General features: G+C 43.3%; 1 protein-coding gene across 1 annotated transcript in view; it reads right to left on the bottom strand.

The window, feature by feature from the left end:
- The window catches only part of CDH4 (cadherin 4), a 468,099-nt gene that overhangs the window by 65,659 nt on the left and 380,368 nt on the right, over positions 1-22,072 (bottom strand). The window contains exon 7 of the mRNA XM_069804048.1: positions 20,272-20,444. Within this exon, the coding sequence (XP_069660149.1) occupies positions 20,272-20,444 (173 nt within the window). The remainder of the gene's footprint in view (positions 1-20,271; positions 20,445-22,072) is intronic.

The raw sequence follows: 22,072 nt of genomic DNA on the forward strand, positions 1-22,072 counted from the left end.
ATTCTCCAGGTGTGACTGCATTGCCTGTGGGGAGACGGCGTGAGCCTGCGCCAGGGGCCTGGCACGCTGTGAGCAGGCTGGAAGGGGGTGAGATGGATGCAGGAGCATCTCTTCGGGCAGGTTTCTCATTTGCTTTATTGAGTACATAAAACAGAGCCCGCTGTCCTCAGCTGCGTACCTGTTATAAGAAATCTTCCTCTCTCTCCTGGAGAGCCGCGGTGGCTAAACAGGCTCCTGGCTACTCTCCAGGGGCACACAGCAGGTGTGGGTTCAGGGTTTTTTAGCTTTGCTTCTGGAATGGCGGGTAGGGTTTGGGAGGGTCTGTACATTTGCCCGATGTTATTTCTCAGAGTCTTTTTCAAGTGGAAGGGAACGTTCAACCCCACGCGCCCGGTGCTGCTCCCTGGGGCTGTGTGTGCAGAACGTGGCGGAATTGGGCCTCAGTATTTTTATAAAAGGGAAAAAAGCAAACAAACAAAATCAACAGATGGAAATCCTCAGATGGAAGGGGACATACTGGTTATTTATTTAAAGAGCTGCTAAGGTCTAATGGAAATTTTCAAGAAGCATTCCATTTAGAACTAGCAGAGGTTTATTTAGCCCTTATTTTCTGTTTGTTTTCAATCATCTTTCACAGCAAAGAACATTTGCTACCAGTGCTCATTCCTAGCATCTTCAATTGTGTATTCCCCAGCATTATCCTGGTTGCTACGGAGACAACCGAGATGCCACAAACAAAGCTCTTCTGGTGCGGAAGCAGTGCACCAAGGAGAGAAATATCCCTCGGAAACACGAGATCTTCCAGCCCTCGTACACAGGTGTGGAAAATAGGTGAGATCTATAGGACATATAACGTGCTGGACCCTGAGCCTAAACAAAGTGTTTCCCCAGAGCTGCTTCCCTGTTGCCAGCTGCTTTTCAAGCTTCACAAAAGCCATGAACCATATTACTCTAGACTTGATGCCAAAGAACATTTTCTACCTGGATTTGAATAATGTGAATATATTAATTAAAGTTGATAATGGCTGATAATGATTTCCATCAGCAGTAGAATGTTGCTATATTTATCATTATCTATGAGATTCTCCTACCTAACTGTAATTTATACAGAGAAGACTTGAAGTAACGTGACTTGCCATCTTAACAACTTTTCTGATAACACCTTTAAAGTTACAGAACATTGTGTCCTCAGACAAGAAGTCCATTTCTCAGTATGTGAAGGAAAGCAAAAAGAGGAGATCAAGACTCCCAGGTTTTGCTTTGAGCAGCTTACCCTTGAACAGGAGTTGATTTTGAGACTGGCCACAGCACTGGCAAAAATTTGAGAACAATTTAGCATTTGTATTTATTATGGACGTTGCTTGGCTGAACTCTGACATGGTTTCCAGACAGAAGTAGGTCTTAAAGTAAAGGGAGATGGGGAGAGGGAGAACAGAAACTGTGCCTCGGTGCTTTCTAAAAATCCAACCAGAGATACCTCTGAGGCTGGGGGAACTGCACCCCAGCTTCCCTGGCCTGAGCAGCACTGGCCCCAGTGGTTTGGGGTTGGCGGTCCTCACAGCTTCCCCTTGGACTTCAGGGAGAGAGCATCTCTCCTTAGGCTATGCTCATGGCACCTTCAAAATGGGAGCTTTGGCAGCAAGACATAAGACATGTCTTGCAAAAGCCAGAGAGGATGCAGTGGGAAGAAGGCTGGAAGATGTCTTCTGCAACCCAGCTCTTGGGCTGGAAGGGTGGGCAAGGACTGGATCTTCCCTCAAGGGGAAAAAGAGGGGATGACCAGATCCCAGTAAGGAAGCATCCAAATCCTTACATGGTGGTGGATCACAAAGGTCTACAACCCAGTGGGGCAGAATTCATGGGATTGCCCTGGTACTATCTCAATCTGGACGTAGGAAGCTTTTCTCCTGCTGCTGCTGTGCCTGGACTCGGCGGGGCTCTTGGTGGGAAAGGCCCTTCGAGAAGAAAAATTAGAGAGTCAGACACTAAACGTCAGCCAGTAACTATGCTTTCATAGCAGTGTAACCTAAAACCAGCTAAACTGTATCTGACTTCAAAAATTCTTTTTTATACCAGATCACTGGATATAGACATGCAACTGTAAATTCTGGGGAAAAAAAAATCAGAATAAGCATTTCCTATAAAATAGGTCTTAGTGATATAAAATCTACAAAATACGCAAAACAGATTCACTTTTAGCTAGTATGGACAAAACTCAGAAACATCAGTTAACTGACAAACAGAGGTCAAAACAGTTTGCAAAACAAAATAGGAAAAAACCATCCGGGAACCTCAAAAATCTAAGTTTGATGACATAACTGCTCTTGGTTTCAGCAGACCTAGACTCAAAGAGAGAACAACAGGAATCTTCTTAAATATTTGTTGTTAAGGTAAATCTAAAATGATTGTCTAGCACAATGTTAATTACATTGTACAGCAATCAAAACAGAGACGCTGAGTCTAATGAATCCCTACTCTCACCTTTGGAACAGAACTGGAGTGTCTTGTTCACCTCCTTATTAGCCCATAAATATTCTAATTAGGAAGCAACTCCAGATGAATAGGATTAGCAATAAGGACCTTTTAGAATAGGTACACAAGAGATACTCAAAACTCTCATGTCTTATCTAAGGCTCTCCTGACATTTATAATCATGTAGAAACGCTAAATTTACATAGCTCTGCCTAATTAGACGTGGTTGCAATTATGTTTGTGGGCTTCCTTTTTTTCCTGCCCAAGTATAACTTACACTGTCAAAACAGGAAGCAGGAACTGAATAGAAGCTCAGCAAGAAATAAAAGTATTTTCTGCTATTTATTTTTTTGCTGGTTTTAATTTGAAATTCATATTTCAAAGCCATTTTTTATAGATCCTAGGCAAGAACTGGCTGTTAATGGATCCAAGTCCAGATCACTGCTGCTTGAGATGTAAAAATGTGCTTTATTTGGACCAGCAGCATCTTAAGAGCAGGCACTAAAGCAAGCCAAATTCTGCAAAAGGTGATACATGCTCTGCCTGTAGTCAGTGGGTTGCTCCTGCTCTTCATGAGAGCAGGAAACAAAGAAACAGGACTGTAAGCTCCCTAAAATTCTCACCCTGCCTATGTATTTTTGCTGACTGCCCTGCAGTTTTTGCTTTCAGTCCCTCTCCCCAGCCTGAAAGAGCCTGAGTCTGACAGTTCTGAAGTACTTCTGTGTTTGCCTTCCTTGGCCTTCAGAAAGATGGTGAGAAGCAGGTAATCCATCAAGCTACATTTTCTGCGCAGCAAATGCTGGCATTATTGGGCAGGGATTTGATAAATGATGTGTACATTATAATAACTGAATTTCAATATATTGTCTTTGATGTCTATAATCACAGATAGAGTTCTTTCACCTTAGCTCAAACATAAATCAGAGTAAGTGATATGGACTCAATTCAACATATTTTCAAATTTCTGTTTCAGAACTAAACCATAATAATGAAAACTCACCTTCACCTGCACAGAGCTCAGGCTGCAATCAAGGTAGGTGGAGATGGCCATACATATGTATAAACTTTCAGGATTGGGGTATTAGGAAATTCCCAGGGCAAACAGCCACAAATCCATTTTATTGACTGCTTAAGGTCTAATTCTCTCTACTCCTAAATAATTTGTTTATTAGAAAACCAGCATCTTCTCTGACTCCCATGTCATGTTTCAAGCTCCACGCAGATGATGCCAGCAGAGTTACAGAGCCCTTGGAAGCCAGGCTTCCTGGTGGCAAAGGTCAGTGGCTCTAGGCACAGCAGTACTAAAGATTACCTTCTTAATAAAGACTCACGAGGAATGAGAGACCAACCAAAGAACGGTACTGAAAACCTCCTGTTTACAGCTTGACTGCCTGGAACGTGGGAGAGGTGGAGAAACAACCGTTCTGCTTGTGTAGGTTTGTAAAAGCCAAAATTAATCAATTAAGAAACCAAATACCTTCCTTCTAGCAAACGGAACAAAAGCGGATCATGCAGCAAACGGACTGACGTGAGCGCTCTCAGGCTGTTTAATGCACAGCCCAGATCAGTAACGTCCACCAAGTCTAGGGTCGACCCCAAACCATCTGAAACCCAAAGCCTGCTGACGCCCGACTGCAGCCTTCCAATGAATTTTACACTCAGGCTCCACTGAGCTGTAAAGAGCTGGCAAGTTTCTGAATATCTGCATGAAATAAGTGCAACAGGCTGCTTCTAAAAGGAAGTAACCGGCATGTTTTCTTTGGCTGGGACATCAGCCTCATGCCTGCTTTCTTATCAAGCTTTCTGATCAGGAGTTGTATCAGTCAAGCTAGTTGGATCCGAAAGCTTACGATGACAGCCCAAGGAGTTGAAACAAAATCAATAACCATACAAACACCACTCTCATCCTCTGCTCTGCTATATTTAAGATCAATCAATATGCATAAATGACTAGCGCCAGGCACATCTGCAGTAGTCTAGCACATAATCAACTTTGTCTTGTCTCAGCTTAATATAATTTTCCACCATATTAGCAGTCTTTATGATATCCTGTCTTTTCAAATAGACATAATTCAGAATCACCACATATTTGTTCAATTGGATTATTTGAGTCACACACAGACCACCCCCCCTCTCCCAAATCTGCTCTTCAGTGACAGCCTCTCTTCACCGCGGTTGGGATTACAGCCATGTTTAAAGTGTTTGCAAGGAGGTGACATTTGAGGCCATAGCCAGCTTCTACCGATACCTCTGGCAGAAAAATGTATGTGTATGTGTATACATATACCTAACAGACTGAGAAAAGAAATGAACAAACTTATCAAATGCCATGCTGAAGCATCCATTAAAAATTGCACACACTTTTAATGACTTGGGTGAGGGTTGCTCTTGCATAAATTTATTTAACGTTAATGTCCCTTGTTTGCTGTAAATTTCACACTGTGAAATTACCAGGGCAATTCTAATGGAGCTGAAGCCTCCAGCTGCACTCTATGATAAAGGAGGAAATAATTATGAATTCCTCTGGGAAGCCAAAGAAAGTCAAAGATCTCCTTCGAAACTGCTCCCAGATGAGCTGCTCATCAGCAAGCTCAGGAGGTGCAGAACCGCTCTCCAGCGCCGGGGGAAGCAGAATGAGCAGGACGCTCGTGCTGACAACGACTCCGCCATCAACTGACATTTAATTTGAAAGGATTGAAAGCTGGTGTCTGCAACAGTTTCTGCCAAGAAACGTATGAACAGTCAAGACAGAGCATGGAAGTGGTTTTATGTTCCAAGTTAGGAAGATACTGTGTAATTTTACATCTAATCACCTAGCGCGAGACATAACCACCAAACACACAGCTCCAAGAGCTCAAGCCTGAAGCTCTGACAGATGGCTGTATCATGAGAGGATGCTGAACTACACGGGTTGTTCCATCTAGAACGGCATTTTCTATATCGCTTTGAATCCAGAGCTTATAGCCTTTGCCAGAGTTCACATCAAGAGTGGAAAAAGGATAAAAAAATAGAAACTGCAGAAACTCCTTTGTGCCAGCCTCCTTAATCTTCCATCCCTGCAGATGTCTTTTGGTCCCCTTTCTGATTTCCCCACACCCTTGTATCTCCCTGTTCCTGGAGAGGCAGAAGGCTGCAGGACAGTGTTTCTCCCTTCGTCTCCCTTCCTCCACATCATTAGGGGCTGGCCTGGCCCACGGTGTTCTCCCCGCAGCGGGAGAGCCCACCGCGGCAGTGAGCAGGTCGGGGCACAGCTGGAGACCCCAGCCCTTGCCTCCTCCCCACCACCGCGCTCCTTGCCTGGCAGTCAGCAGCCTCCCTTCGGTCAGCTTTGAATTCAGACCCAGGAACGAGTGACCCAATAATCGGTCAGACTGCACCTCTGAAATGATAAAGCAACTCATTCCTGGTAAGGAAAGCAGAGAAACGTAAGAAGCAAAATCACCTAATGGAACAGACAGGCAGTATTTATTCAGTTGCTCCCCGTGCGTCACTCACGATAACGTGTTGCAGTGTACTTCAGGCTTGTTTCCCAAGAACAAATATAATTCTTATTTATAATGCAACAAAGGATAAAGCAGGTTTCCTGATTCTGACAAGTGACTCTGTGATTATTTCTTCAATAAAAACCATAATGTCTTTCAGATTATTCTCTCACTTTTTATTCTGGTTTGGAACAGAGAAGGCACAGATGAGCATCTCTGTGCCTTGAGTCACTCTGTTTATTTTCTCATTTATAAAACTCGGGGACCCGCTAGAGAACACTTCAGTGGTACTTAAGGACTTTGGAACACTGGATTGAACTTTGTGGACTGGACTTGCAGCGGCGTATAACCAATGCACGGCTACGGAGAGCGTCACCGTTTATCAGGTAATTGCATCCTGTGAGATGATAATGCATTGGCGGTGGGCTTGTGGCGTTATCACCGCAGATCATGACATAGCGCTCTCCTTGAATAGCAATCATCTGGCTTTCCGAATAAGCAGCGAACCAACATGCTGCTGGGAAGCCGGTCAGCAAAATGCCTGTACGGTGCATCAGCACGCTCCAGACGTTGGCTTGCTGTACCGAAAGGGGGTGAAAAATGTTAAATAGAATGTAATCACCTGCTTGGACTTTCTACTTACATTCAAATTTCCCTAACGAAAAATGCACCGTATTATTTACTGTGTCTTCTTTTAAGGTAGCTGTCACCATACGATTTAGAAGCACCAAACATACTAAGAATGGGATTTTCTGTGTCAAAATGTCCCACTGAAATTCAGACACCTCCTTCTCACAGTCTGTGCAATACTGTGAAGCAAACAGGGCCTGGACCTCATTGGAAAAAATCCCCAAACAAATTTTGTGTTTATGTAATGATGTATTTATTTAGGGCCACTCCAAAGAGATACAGCTGGTTAGACTTGAAAATAACTGCCTGTGAAAATGCAAACAATAATTTATGTAACTTTAAATGAGTTTTTGCAAGATGTTTTGATGTGTTTTCCCTGAATGCTCCCCTGCACATCTGGTTATTAAGTATGTGATTTAGCCTACCTTATTTCCTATGGATGTAGTAAGAAAAGCACCATGCCTGTGGTCCTCTCTAAACCTGCCCCGGTACAGCATCTAGGGTCAGCACAATAATGCAAAATCCATTTCTCAAATCTGTCAGTCAGCCTTTGAAGATGCTAACACTGCAGGCAGTGGTCACTCTGAGTTACATTAATAGGCTCTTATTGCGAACAGTGGAATTAGTTTTCAGAAGAACATCCCTAAATACCCATTTTGATATGGTAGGATGACAGTAGTGGCAAAGACCATATAGAGAGCTGAAGGGGCCTGAGGACAAAAACTGGTGGAGAATATTATGACAAAGTGGTTTTTCATCAGAAGATGCTAAGAGTGAAACTGCTCCCAAGGAAGGGCATTCGAAACCTCTCCCTCACTTGGAATTTATTTTTACATTGCAAAATAGTCCCTTTTAAAATGCTTTTAATGGTTTGAGATAACTTTGACAAAAATTGATCTTTTAAAATGTCAAACATCATTTTAGATGATCAATATCAACATGACATTTTTGCAGCTATTAAAATAAAAATGTTGATTCTCTCCATATTTTTTCTGATTGGTAATTATGACTTAAAAAATTCATTTATTTTGTCCTAAACTGGGGGTGAGAAACTCTTGTGGGGCATTTCCTGCCTAATCAGGATCATCCACACAAATGATTGCTGATGCTTCAATTTCTACTCACATGGATATAGCTGAGATTCTCCCGCTCTCTAGTTTGGGGGTTCACAGAAACGTTGCCACGGCCAAAGGAGCTGCAGGCGGGCCACCTACCCAGAGATCCATCCAACGTCCCGCAGCTTTCCCTGGGCTTCAAGCTATTTTACTAGCCCTAGAGAAGTTTGCTCATGGAAAATCAGTTTGGAGATGTCTATAGGCGCCACGGTCAGGGCAGTGATTACTTTGCTAACAGCCGATACGTTGAAGTCACGCAGTCATTCAGTGCCCCTCCAGCACACGCTGATGGAAGCTGCGTCCGCTTCTCATCTGTAGGGCAGATTTTCTGATAGTGAGGGGCACTGGTAACCTTTCCAGATCTTCTCTTTATGCTCAAATATGCTGTCATTCAAACCACATCTAGCTGCTGATTTACAAGCAAATACTGTTCATTACCTTTTCTGTCAAACATCATGTCTTCTGATATCAAACATTAAGGGGAGAAAAATGCACATAATTTACAAATCTAGTAACGCATTTCCCACCACACTCCTCTGCATTGCCATGGCCACAAAAAGATGGAATCAGCCAAGATGAAAGCATTTTCAGGGCTGAAGTTTAATGGCTAAAATAATTGCAGAAACGTACACATCTCCAAAACAAACCACTTCCAGAATGAATAATAGGTGGAGTATCCTCTCATCTACTACTTCACTTCATCTCAGTACAAGCTCCCCTGTGAGCAAAACACATACAATATATTGTAGCATATTACAAATGCCGCAGATCAGTATGGCAGGGCCAGCTCCACTCTCCTGCAAGCAAACTGCAGGGTTTGCACAGAGTTAGAGAGAAGGATGCTGCTCTTCTTATCTCCCTGAAAGTCACCTCCAGAAGGTGAAAACAACGCTTCCTAAGTAGGCATTTTATTTGGCATATGCTTGCTTGGGTGGTATCAAATCCTCCCTTTAGAAAGGCAGGTATCTACCAGAAAAGCTTTACCAATTCTACAAAAGTCACTTGCTTTTGACTTACAAACCCTGTTTCCCATCCTCGGGCAACAGAAATCAGCCTGGCCAGTTCACCCCTGTTTGAGCATCTGCCCAAACCTTTAACCATTAAAACAAGATTCTTCCTCATAAACTGAGATGAATTCCTCATTGGTTGGAATATGAAACCATAATCTATTTATTTTTCAGAGAGCTGTATAAATTAAGACTGGAAAGGCCAATGTATTGAATGTCTGGATAGTATGAGTCACCACATTTTTATCCAATTAGTTCCCCTTCTAAATTTTAGCCAGCAGATTTGAGGTCACTCAGTATGTGACCTGTTTACTTTAACTGAAAACTACATTTATTTTTCTGGAAAGGCATTTGGAACAGAAAGCATTTTAAGTGCAAAAAATTAATAGCTTGAATAAAACATCATTGTACTGACACATACTCTACTTTATGAGGATGTCTTACAATAAATCCCCAGAATTTTTTAATAACTGGAATAACAGAACAACAATGAAAGGAAAATATTTAGCCTAAAAATTAGGAGAAAAAATGGTGAGGTTACCATGACAAAAGAACAAACTGCCTCACCGTTCTGCTACTACAAGCTCCTAGATGCTTCAAGATGCAGTTCTGGGAAAAATAACACCCAGCTCCTTCCTGCCTGCACATGACACCTTGCTGGCCTTATCCAAGAGACCCTTTCTCAACATGTAGTGAATGGAGAATATCCCAAACCTTGGTACCTGACGTTGTGATTATTTATAGCCAGTCTAGTGATGCTTGGAAATGTCTAACAAGAACAGTTGTTCTCCCCTTCAAAGAGCCACCTTCTGCCACCTTTTTGGATACTAATTAGCACAGAATGCAAGGAATTAGACAGTATTTGTGGTGCAGAATAGCAAACTTCCACATTTTTGTCCCTGTGCACACATTTCTGCCTTTTTGGGAGTATTACATCCCCAGCAACTCCATACTCCATGATCCTGACACTGTTCCAAAGCTCTGGTGAGATGTACCATAAAGACACTAGACATATCACCGTTTTAATTATATTTTCACAAAGCACATAATGGTCTCTCTGTTGCTTACACTCATGACTTTCCATTTTAAGAGTACTTTCAGAATACAAGGCTCTATATCTGGTCTTCTGACAGTTACACTCCTTTGCATTTAAGCTGCCTTCCCCTTATGCTCTGTTAAGAAAAGTAGCCACTGTAGACTGAAACATCCTGTAAACTCATTCATGCTCTGGCAAATGTGTTGATGATAATATTTTAATAAGAAATGTAGCCAAAGAAACTTATAGGAATGGGTTGTGTTATTAAAAAACCACTACTACGTCTAGGAAGAAAGAGTTAACAAAGACTCTCTTTAAAATGCTAATAACAGACAATGGTCTGTGGATAAGTTAATTAGTGGAGCCAGCTTGTGTTTAATTATTTCACTTGACCTGGTGCAGATTTAGACAATAATCCCTTTAGAGAGGGGAAGGGGCTATTGGAAAGTATGTGATGTACCGGAAGAAAAACTTTAAATCTGCCTGAGCTGAGCAGGTAGTCTTCTATCTAAAATTGGAATGATACACTATTCTCCACTGTAAGACAAGCTCAAATGGAAAAAGAAATGCAGGTCTGAACCAGAGAGATTATGCTAAGGACCTGGTGAGCTTTCCACTCCGATACTTAACTTTTCCCCCCCTCTCCCTATTCGGCTGGGATTTTACTACTGAATAATGCATAAGCCAACCCACTGTAGTCAGAGGTGGGATTTCATGAGCAACTTGAAACAAGTGCAACCAGACTGTACCAGAACTCTTTGAACATACTAAAATGTGTGTGAAGAAAGAAAAGGGTCTACAGACTATTACTATGTGGAATATTTTATAGGAGAGGCTCTGAAGATTTCCACATTTTGGAAAAGAGAATGGATTAGGTTGGGTATCAGTCCTATTCTTGCTCAGATTCTATAATCGGATCCAATTAAACTCAAAGGTTTGTTTTATCTGAATAGGTCAACCCCAAATCATGTAGCTTTTCAATCTAGTAACATCTCTTCAATAGCTTGCCCAAATACGAATAAAAAATCATTGCAGTTTAACATGTGAATCACTACAATCTCCTCTAGAGGCTATAGCATCTGAATGCTAGCAATAAAGGAATTACTGCGCCCTGTTACCTGGAGTACTGCGTCCAGCTCTGCAGTCTTCAGCCCAGGAAAGACATGGACCTGTTGGAGCAGGTCCAGAGGAGGGCCAGATCCTCCTCTACAAGTTCAGTGATCAGAGGGCTGGAGCACCTCTCCTGTGAAGGCAGGCTGAGAGAGTTGGCGTTGTTCAGCCTGGAGAAGAGAAGGCTCTGGGGAGACCTTCTAGCAGCCTGCCAGTACCTAAAGGGGGCTTATAAGATGGGGACACGCTTTTTAGTAGGGCCTGTTGCGATAGGACAAGGGGTAGTGGTTTTAAACTAAAAGAGGGTAGATTCAGGCTAGATATAAGGAAGAAATTTTTACAGTGAGGGTGGTAAAACACTGGCACAGGTTGCCCAGAGAGGTGGTAGATGCCCCATCCCCGGAAACATTCACGGTCAGGTTGGACGGGGCTCTGAGCAGCCTGATCTAGCTGAAGATGTCCCTGCTCATCGTAGGGAGGTTGGACTAGATGATCTTTGGAGGTCCCTTCCAAGCCAAACTATTCTATGATTCTATGAAGCCAGGTGTATAAAAGAGGGTCTAATCCAAATAGAAAAAAAGAATTAAAAAAACAAATTGGGCAGCTACTCTGGCAGGCAGTAAATAGCTCCATATGCATGGAGTGGGAGGAGACTCTTTGTTTCAGCCAAAGGGTAGGACTTGTCCTTGGTGGAATCACCTCCACGGGAGATGTAAACTGGCTGTAGGTTTACTTTTATACACCTGTTCTCTCTGTTCTGTAGTTAGAGCATCCTTCTGTACGCATCTTCATAGGGACTCAAACTGAAACACTTCACAGAACGGCACCATTGCTCTATTTAATCCTCTTTATTAAAAACATAATTTGATGGGGAATGAAATGCCCTCAGACAGGAGCAAGGCCAAGACAAACGCAAGCCGTGTGTAGCAGATCACCTTGTCAGATAATTACTGCAGAGAAGCGCCGTGGTGCTGAGGTGGGCTCCCCATCAGCTCCTCTGACAGCTACATTTCACTGGAGCACAGGGATTGTCAGCCTCATCGAGAAAGACGAAGCCTCCTTAGCAACTGGTCTGCAAACGTGAAACCAACTTCTCAAGAGAATGGGCATGGCCACAAAATCACGGGCCCTTCCTCATCCCTCACAAACAGCTCTGACGCTCTACTCCTTCAAAGGGCAAGAGGGGCGGCAAAGAAGACACAGCGTGTCCCAGTCACGAATAAGGCACTTTGGCAATGCCAACAGCCAGGCAAAGAATTACTGAAGACAAGTTCAAAATTAGCATTAAAAACCTGGTTATCCTGGCGACAGGCTGACCACGATTTTCTGAATCCCAAAGAGATTGTGTTACATAGACTGAAATAACAGGAACAACATCATAAGGTTTCATGGAAACTATCAGGCTGAGCAGCTTGCTTAACCAAACAGGCTCTGCTCTGCCCTGCCCTGTTTTTCCAGAGCGTGCAAAGTGCTCCTTCCCCAAAAGCAGAGGTGTCAAGGATTAAATATCACACATCTATCGGTCAAGGATTAGCAATACAGGTGGCCATAAAACGTGCTCTGCCTGTCCAGGCAGTATGATTAAATACACGTTTGTTGCGCTGTCTTACTTCCTTCATTAGTGTTTCTCTTTGCTTGTCAATGTCATTAAGTTCCTAAACCCCCCAGTGATGACAGGGCCATTAGTGTCGAAGCAGAGGATAGAGAGGATAATGAGTGAATGTGTGAGGATGAAACCACAGCTAGGCTGAGCTTACACAAACTCACATTCAAACTGTGCCAACGGATCATCACAGTTTGTGTAATCAGTTGGTCGCCAGCCCGTTACATTTGAGTCCTGATCATCTTGCTGGTGGACTTTTTTTGGAGGTAAATACCATGGCTATTTTCCTATCTACTCATTGGACTCCCACAGGTTCCAAACTGTTTACCAGCCTCTTCTTTTGGAAAGCCCTTTTGTTCTTTAAAAATTTCTCCTGTGAATACTCCTCCAAATACTTTTTTTTTTAAGTGAAACACATGCTATTGTCTTCCAAGGCCCATGGTTAAGAGTCCTTCGTCTCTCAGTTTTACTATTCTACCCAGCTATCAGGTTTTTAGCAAGGAAAAATAAACAAAAAAACCTTTCCATACACATGAGCTCCAAAACTGGATTGACAGCATTGTATTTAGAGAGTTGCAGCAATCACGCAGAAGACCGAAAGGTACAGATGATTCTGGAAACACCCACCAGAAAGACACGCAGCCACTGCTATTTGAGAAACGCAAACAGGGACACATATTCTTTCCAGGTACTGTAACAAGGCTTCAGAACCACTGATATAATTCCCTTCTTAATTAAAACAATTGGCGTTATTTCTATGACAAGGCTTCGCTCACGTCTTGCCTGTTCTGCAACAAGGGCTACCGAGGAATCCATTAAGCAGTGCTGGACCAACAGTGCTCAGAGCAGATTCAAGCCCTCCCCATCTGCTAACTTCTGGTATCTTGAATTAGTACAAGTGGCTCTCCATTGGGTGCATGATGCATTTCCAAAGGCACTAAATGGGGTTAATAAAATGAACCTTCTTCACTGATGAGTAGTAGCACTCCTCACCGTAATTTGCTGAAAAAGGTCATTCTTGTCTGTAACAAGAAAATGAAATGCGTGCTGGAATGATGGAGCAAGCTCAAATCAGTCCTACATACAATGTGGAACCGTAAACCAGAATCAAGCATAAATCTACTGGCTAAATTCAGCTTATGGCTAATCAGCTCTTCCTCTGACAGGATATGCTGCTGTGGAAATGGGATAATTTTATAACTGAATAATTTAACCAGTTTTATCTTTAAGTAATGATTTCAGGCATATTAATATATAAAGCTTCAGTATTTACATTTTTGTTACATGGACCTAAAAAATGACAAGGTATCAGGAATAACACAGTATTCAATGATAAAGGACATTTATAGAGTGGTTTTCATTCCCTGGAATGACTCTGTGCTCCACAAATCCCTGGGATGGTGTGTGGCAGCCGGGCAGACAGAGAGGGCAGAGCCTGCTATGCGACACGGCTGGGGAGAACTGCTTCTCAATAGCAAAGGGAAACTCTTTTGGAAACATTAAGGCCCAGGCTAGAAGGGACAGGTAAAACACAGAGTCTGACCTGCTGTACAGAGGATGCTATAGTATTTTACCTGCTTACCTCTGTTAAGGCTCCAGTAGTTCATGTCTGGCTGGAAGATATGTTCCACAAAGACTTCCGATCATTATTTGAATGCTGTGAGAAGTGGAAAAGCCGCTTACCCTTGGAAGTCTGTTACAGTCCTTCGTCATCTCAGTCACTGGAAAATAACTTCAGGAGCCTGCAAGTCTGGAAGCTAAGTACAGGGGCTTGTGGTCCAAATTCATAGAAATGGATGTGCCTCCCTGGCAAAATAATTGCTAATCTCTTACTCTCATCTTCCTCCTGTGAGTACAGCTGCGGATGCAATTTTCTGCATGTTTTAATGCAGTGATATGGGAATTTCATGTTTAAAAGCAAGATACTTGTGGATCAGCAGAATCTAACAACCACGTTTTAGCTGTTCTCCAGAAAAAATAATGGAGAGAACATGAAAACCAGAATCCTTCTCACTTTTAAGAACTCCTGCAATGGATATAAATAGCAAGCACGGTGCATGCTAGATTGTGCCTGTCAGAAGGTGACATCCTCTTACCAATTTTGCGTTAGTCCTCACTGCTCCTTGGAGCTGGCTAATTTGAGTGAGGAAAATGGGAAACAGAACTCTTAGGATGCAGTCAAGCCATTTAGATGTCACTTTCCCTCATTCTTTGTATTTTGTCAGTACACATACACGACTGATAATCTGCACAGATTCACTCTTCTGTCACACGTATCGTGTCGAGATCCTTCAGCCTCACGCTGCAGCAGATGTTCCTCCAACCCTGAGCAGAGGAGGATCACAGCTTTGGAGAACATTGCATTGATATGCGGTGAGGGGAAATAATTAACACCAGGCGACGATAATTTAGGACAGAATAAATTCCTTTTGTTATATTCCAGGGGTGGAAAAAGGATTGAAAGCTGCTGGACTCTCCTGTCAGAGGAGTTTCCTGGTACTGAAAGCAAAGCTCAGCCTGCGTTACCTGTTGGCTACACTTAAGAGTACTGGCCGGCTCGAAGAGACAAGCCCAGATTAAAACCACTGTATCTGGGTAATCTCAAACTACTGCATTGCTATCTATGGGAATGTTTCACAAAGGGTGAATTATAGCAGTCTCTATGGCTAAACTAATTCCTATCACCAGTGCAATGCCTTGTTTACTCCCAGCCAACGTTTGAAATGAAGTAACAAGGAGGTTTTAAAAAGCTAGTGCAATGACCTGGAGATAAATGTACCCAAAATAGTTACTACAGATGGTAAAAGCCAATCCCCGCTCAGTTTTTGGAGGAGCAAAATACCTTTTTTTTTTTTTTAACATAACATTTCAAATTTCTGCTCTATCAGAAATGTCTAGTTGCACCAAAACCAGAGTACTGGAAAAGAAATCAACTGTCTCTGCTAATAAGAAGAACTTTTCCTCTTCCCCGCAAAAATCCTGCCATTTCATTCATAAATAAAATAAGCCACTAACTCAGTTGTTGGCAGGCTCTCTCTTTTATCCTTCCCTCACTTGAGAAAGACTAGCAACATCACGTTTTCGGAAAGCCAAGTGTAGTAATCATAGAATCGGATTTCATGTATTTTTAAAAGCATTTGCAGCAGCAGCGATCCAATCACTTTAAAAAAAAAAATAAACATACAGAAATTCGGAAGAAGCAACTCAGAGCTCCTGACTTTCTTCATTTCTCCAACATGAGATGAATGTGCCGGGAAGGGACTCCTTTCTAAAGGAGATCTCAAGAAGTTAGCAACATTACACTACAAGCACCGCAGAGCCGAAATACTTATTATCTCAAATAAGCCTGGATGACATTTGAGATGTCTCGACATTTATTGGCCTGCCAGCGGAGCGGGGGATCAACCAGCTCCTTTTCTCTCACCTCTTTTTTTTTTCCTCCTGCTTGCTCAAAGTCCATGTTCATAAAATATTCAGGGGAAGCTCTTCAGAGGATGGTATTGCCTATAGTATAGCCCCAGTGCAGGTTTACTGTGCTACTGAGACAGATATTCTGCCACCAGAGAAATCAAAAGAGCTGATGGGCTTGAATTACTGCACCAGGAGCTCGCCGTCAGACTGACAGTCTGGGCTCGATCCCCACCTGGGACGCCAGCGTGAGCGGCAGCAGACAAAATGAGCTAACATGCATAACAGATCTGGTCCCTTTTGCATGGTTTTAAGGAGAAATGTTACTTTTCAGAACCAAAACCAGAAATATGAACGTTCTGCCTGTTTCTGAAGCCCCAGCTGGGGACAGCTGACCCTTTTTTACCTCTTATTTTCTTCCCAGTGGAAAGAAGAAAGAGCAATGAAATCTGGAATTCAGATGCACTGCTAAATTAAGCTATCAGTTGGGTAGCATCTCCTAGTAGTACCACCCATTTCTGCAGCAGCCTACCATAAACTAAATGAGCTAGCATGGTCCCCTCCTACCCCCCGAAGTTTGCTACAACCTGTCCATCTCGTGTTCACAGCCTTCCCTATTAATCCACACATTTTGTGCTCCTACCACTATTTGATCTTTCCCTCCTAGTTTCATTAAATCAGCTACAGACTTCCTACGTTTCTCTGACGTTTTCCTGTATTAGAGCAGGCATCTGCTTTTAACCTTTTCATCTAAGCCTGGCTGTCTGAATGCACCTTTGAACCTCTGGCGCACTCTGAATCCCTATCATTTTCCCTATTAGTTCAAGGGATAGATGTTCCTTTGTTCCACCTTTGGCACTTCTCACCCTTAGGCATCCAGGAGCTTAAATCAGGCTGTTGCTAAACTGTCCTCCTTTAATAATTTTTATGAAGTACAGTCCAATTATCTTTATCTTCCTCGGGGATCCATTCAATTAAGCACAGTCTTAATGAGTGAATGGACACAGAGCATTGTAACCATATTTACATCCAGATTAATGGGAACCAGGTAAGATAACTTTAAAGCCATGAATATTTTAATACCTTGACTTTTCATTTTGCTATCTTCAGTGTCAGACACATTTAGAGAGTCCAGCACAATTTGAGAGACCGAGTTTTTAATTTCCTTCTTGGTTTGTGGAAATGAGGGTTTAGAAACAGCAGCAAACTACATGAATTGGTCTTAAAATAGGTTTCTTGCAGGTTAACCAAAAACACTTCTCATAACACAAAACAAGCTGGAACGTCTTATCCATTTTCTTGGCCATTTCACGAATTGAAGGCAATGAAAGAAACCAGTAAAGAACCAATATTTAAGTGGAGATACTGGGAGCATTGGGAAGTCTCATTTAATGAGCATGCAACAGAAATGGTGAGCTAGAAACACCAGTTCTGAAGTGACTTTTCTCCCCTCTGAAAGACAAATGCTGGATCTGGAACATGGACCTGTCTCTCAGACACAGAATAGCTTTGACAGTTATTTTCGCACCTGCTTTGAGGCGCCTTTGCATTGCAGAAGCAAGGTAGAAGGGTCCAATGGAGACTGAAAACCTGGTTCTGTTTCAACACAGCTTAACATAATAGCGTCATAGGCACTGATAAATGTGTCAATAAGCATTTGGAGAAATAACTGGCATCCAGGGAATTTATCTTGGTTGTAGTAGTTTCAGCTGAATAGGTCAGATTTGTTAACATTTTAATTTACACAAATCTGCATTCCAAATACTGCTCTTCGGCTCCTTTTCCTAACAACAAGAAAATGTCAGCAGCAAAACCAAATTTACTCCTCTAATAGCTTTCTCAAGATTTCAGGAAAAACAAACAAAAACAAAAAAACAATCTGTGGTACAGTTATGGGAATGCTTAAACACATTTTTCAATTTAGACCTAATACAATTTTACATTAATAAAATAGAAACTTTTGCCAATTCCAGATGTAATCCTGAAACACAGCAGAGAGTGCTGGGAACAAGCATGTCCCATAGCTTCAGGGCAGCCCCAGGATTGTGCCCAGAGCTGGTTGTTCTGCCTCGATCCAAGTGTCCCTTGCCCAACCTGGTACTCAGCTTGGGACACTCAACCATATTTCCACATACAACGTGCCAGCTTGCCTTGATTTCCCAGACCCAGTGCAACAGGGGAACTAACATGAAGCATATGGTTCCCCTGCAAGTTTTTAAAATACTTCAAATGCAATCAGATAAATCTGAAAAAAGACAACCCTTCTGCCTTATCCTTTCCCCCTAATTATCACCTGCCTCTTTTTTCAGCTGATTTGCTGAGATTAAAACCTCTCTCCCACCAAGCTATCCCAATCTAGGTCTCTGAAATTAATACAAACAGATGACCTTTCTCCACCCATAAAGCCCTACATTAAAATGCTGGCCCCCACTGATGTCGAGGGGGCAATAATAGTTCTGTCATTTCCATAAAATCAGCATTTTCCTGCCAGAATTCAGATCTCTCCTCCGAGTACTCTGCCACCGTCCCCCCCGAGGGCTGCCAGCAGTCTCTACAGCACTTGTTTCTCCTCTTCAACTGCAAGCACGCTGCAGGCTTCAGCATTGCCTAGGATAATCTACCTGCTTAAGATTCAGCTAACTTTCCGGTTCTCTAAATAAAAAGAGGAGGGAAAGGTCAAATCTGCCCCAGGTTGCGCTTGCAAAGTCTGCCACGTCAGGTGGGAAGGAACGGGCTCTGGTGCATCTCCTGCTCCCCCTGCTCCGCTTCTTGTCTTCACATCTGGAAAGCTCTCTGCTCACTCGACCTTCTCCTTGGAAAACTGTTTCGCACACTGTCTCCCCCCGGGGTCGTCTCGCCCTGAAACTGTGCCTTGGGCAAGCCCCAAATCTGCACCGTTCCCAGCCAGCAGCCCCCGTCCCTGTGCTGGTCCCGCCGGCTGCCCCGGGGCACTCTGCTTGCTGCCGAGCTGCTGCCGGTGCTTTTATCCGCTCTCAGCAGCAGCTCTGGAGTCACGTTCGGGATTCCACCCAAAGCCACCGTGCAGCTCTGAAGCAAAAAAGCGGCCCCAGACATGTGAATGAAGTGGGCACGAACCCCGGCAGAGCAATGCCCGTCAGCTGGCGCTTGGCAGAGTGCTCTGCAGCGGGGCCAAAAAAGTGCTGCCAGGGCTGATGTGCAAGGGAAAAAAAATCTCGGAGGTGCTGGAGGTTTTCACCCCTCTGAATTTGGTGTCCCAGGCAGGAAACCCATGCATCAGTCTGCCTGTGGGGCCTCCCGCTCGCTCCGTTCCTGCCATCGGTCACGGGGGAGGAAAGGAGAGAAAGGAGAACGAAACCAGTTTCTGGTGCCTTCTCTCAGAAATGCAGCACGCTGGGCTCTCTCAAAATGGATTTCACTGGACTTGTTATCCCCGGGGACAGCCTGAACTTCAACATCTGAGACTAAGACTGTGTAAGTCTTTACTTTCCTATTTGCCGTACAGCCATACTATCCGTGGTTGGTTGCTCAATGAACAAATGATCCTTCCCATCATTTCGTTGATCAAGATCTCCTAATTGCATGGGACAGGTGACACTCCACAAACCGCACAGTCCTATGGGGAAAACCCCCAGAACTTACGTTCCCCCTCTCCCTTCACACCCATTGACCCTCATCCCCTTCTTCCCCAGTCACTCCAGCCCAGCACTGATGCTACACTGATTTTTGTTTAATGTGTGAGGTTAAATGCTTTGTCTTTGAGCTATACTCACAACTAGAGAAGGCGGAGCTCCGAGAATCATACTATATAGCTTACATTGGCAGGGCATGTTTTTGTCAGTAAAAATGAAATTTCTTCTGCATTTGGAAAAGCTGTAGATTTTAAAATGCCATGAAGAAGAGGCATTAAAGGTAGAGCCTCACACACAACCAAAATCACTGAAGACATTTTCATAGTTTGGAAATGACACAAGGATGCCATCATGAAACATGCAAAGTGTGTTGAGTAGAGGCTGTGTAACTGCTTCCAAAGATAACATGCAAAGAACTAAGCAAGGTCTAGAAAATCTATAGATGTCCGGCACTTTATTTGTCCCCTGACAGAAGGGGGACAAATGCCAATTTATTCATCCCCCTGCTCCATCTGGAGTCTTTTCTAGATCTTTGAGTTGTACAAATTTACACAAGGAAAATATCAGCTTCATGAGTTTGAAGATTCTCCCAGGGTTTCATTGACTGATATGGATGAAGACCAAAATATCACATTAAAGCCACGATGCCCCACAGTTGCTGCAGAAGCAAAGACCACGATCTCCATGTCGCAACTCAAACTAAATTTTAGAGGCTTAGTATTCAAGACAGGATTTGGGCTTTGCAAGTCAGCAACCCTCAACAATGGGAAACCTGGTATGATGGCTTTTAAACTCACCTCTCTGTCAAGTCCAGCAGCCACAGTGACAATGTCTCCCGTCTCGCTGTTAATAGTAAACATATTTTGCGATGGGCTCTGTGGGGTCTGAGTCACGATTCGGTATCTCACCATCCCGTTCGCTGTAGTGCTATCATCTGCATCATTTGCTGTCACCGTCATCACATAGGTACCTTGGAACAAGAGAAGATGAAATATCAGGACTATCTCATTGCAGAGCAGATTGCAGTCCCATTGACTCGAGGTCATGCATTTTACTCAGAAATGCTACAGAGAAGACATCCCATTTCAATCCAGCCAGCTAGACAAGGCGAGGATTATGAAAATAGCAACACTGCTGAGACTAGATGATCTGTAAGGATACTGATTACACATAACCGGTATATAGCACGAAGTCATATGAGGATATCTATGATTAACTTCTAATTCTTTCAGTGATTGTAAGTTTTAGGGCAGCATTTTTTGTCCTGCAATTTCATATAGATTCTCACAGGAGATTTTTTTCCATCCAATCACTGCATTCACATGCATTCAGAAGTAGAGTTTAATAGTGAAAAGCCCATCAGACTTCTCAGCAGCTTCAGAAGGACCCCATCAATGTGGCCATGCCCAGTGCAGGAAGAAACTGCCTGCTGCCTCCAGTTCTTGGAGAAACGTCCACCTTTCCGGCCCCTTCTGGAGAAAAAACACCAAACATTTCTGCAGAGCAAACGGAACAGCTGCTGCCCAGCAGGACAGAAAATCAATGATTTGGTATGTGTGGCCAGCGATGTATTGAATCGTTGGTTTGTTTCTTGCTAATCACCAGTGTCTTCATTTGCCTTGCAAAAAACAATCCCTACTTTCTAGATACTGTTGGGAGTGCACTGATGCACTGACAGGCTCATTATCACTGGAGTTTGGCAGCAGGGTGTTTTGCTAAAGTGGGAAATTATCATTATGAGGGTAAAAGATGTTACTTGATTGGATGGACTCCTGCAGCTGCATGGTCCTGTGACCCCCCAGAGCTCATAGGGCCCAGCTTTATGCTTGTTACATTGGTAGGAGAGAATGACTAAAAGGGCAGACACATACTGCTTACAAAAAGCAATCTGCAACAGTGGATGAATCTAATGACATGAGACCTGAAAGGAGGAGTGGGACGCAAAGAGAAACAGTGAAACCAGACATAACCTCGTTTAGTGACCACCAAACCCAACAGCGTCAATGGAAAGATGGAATCTACCGCTTGAACACTGCTCATTCGGGAACTCTGAACAGATGAACCAACTTATCAACCTGCCATGCTGGAGGAGATGCAAAGTCGTCGCAACGAGAACCTGAGCTGATTCAAGATGGATCCATGCGTTGTTTTACAAAAAGAGCTGAGTTGTTCTGTCCACTCGGTTAGATGTAAGCCACTGGCAAACTCGAGGACGTGTGGCTACGTCAACATTGTATCCTGTCTCATCTAATAAGCCAAGATCCCCAGCTTGGTCACAAAGCTACCAAACTTGCAGTTCAGAGAAAGCAGAGAGCTGGAGAGCTTGCATCTGTTTGTGAGAGAGTTTAAAAACATACCCCATGCTCTAAATGGGCAGATCTACCAATGGCTGCAGCATGCCCAAATTTTGTACCCTAGCCAAATGTCTTTATGCCACTCAGCACGTAGGCAATCCCCCCAGTATCTTCCCCAACTTTGGGAAAGCAACATTTCTCAGTATTAGCAAGAAGTGGCCTCATAAGTTTGTATTTTTGCTCTGTGGAAAGTGCTTTGCTCATCTCCTTCCATCCAGCTCAATCAGGCTCTTTTTGTTCTCTG

This window comes from Haliaeetus albicilla, chromosome 2 (genome assembly GCF_947461875.1).
Source record: "Haliaeetus albicilla chromosome 2, bHalAlb1.1, whole genome shotgun sequence".
NCBI lineage: Eukaryota > Metazoa > Chordata > Aves > Accipitriformes > Accipitridae > Haliaeetus > Haliaeetus albicilla.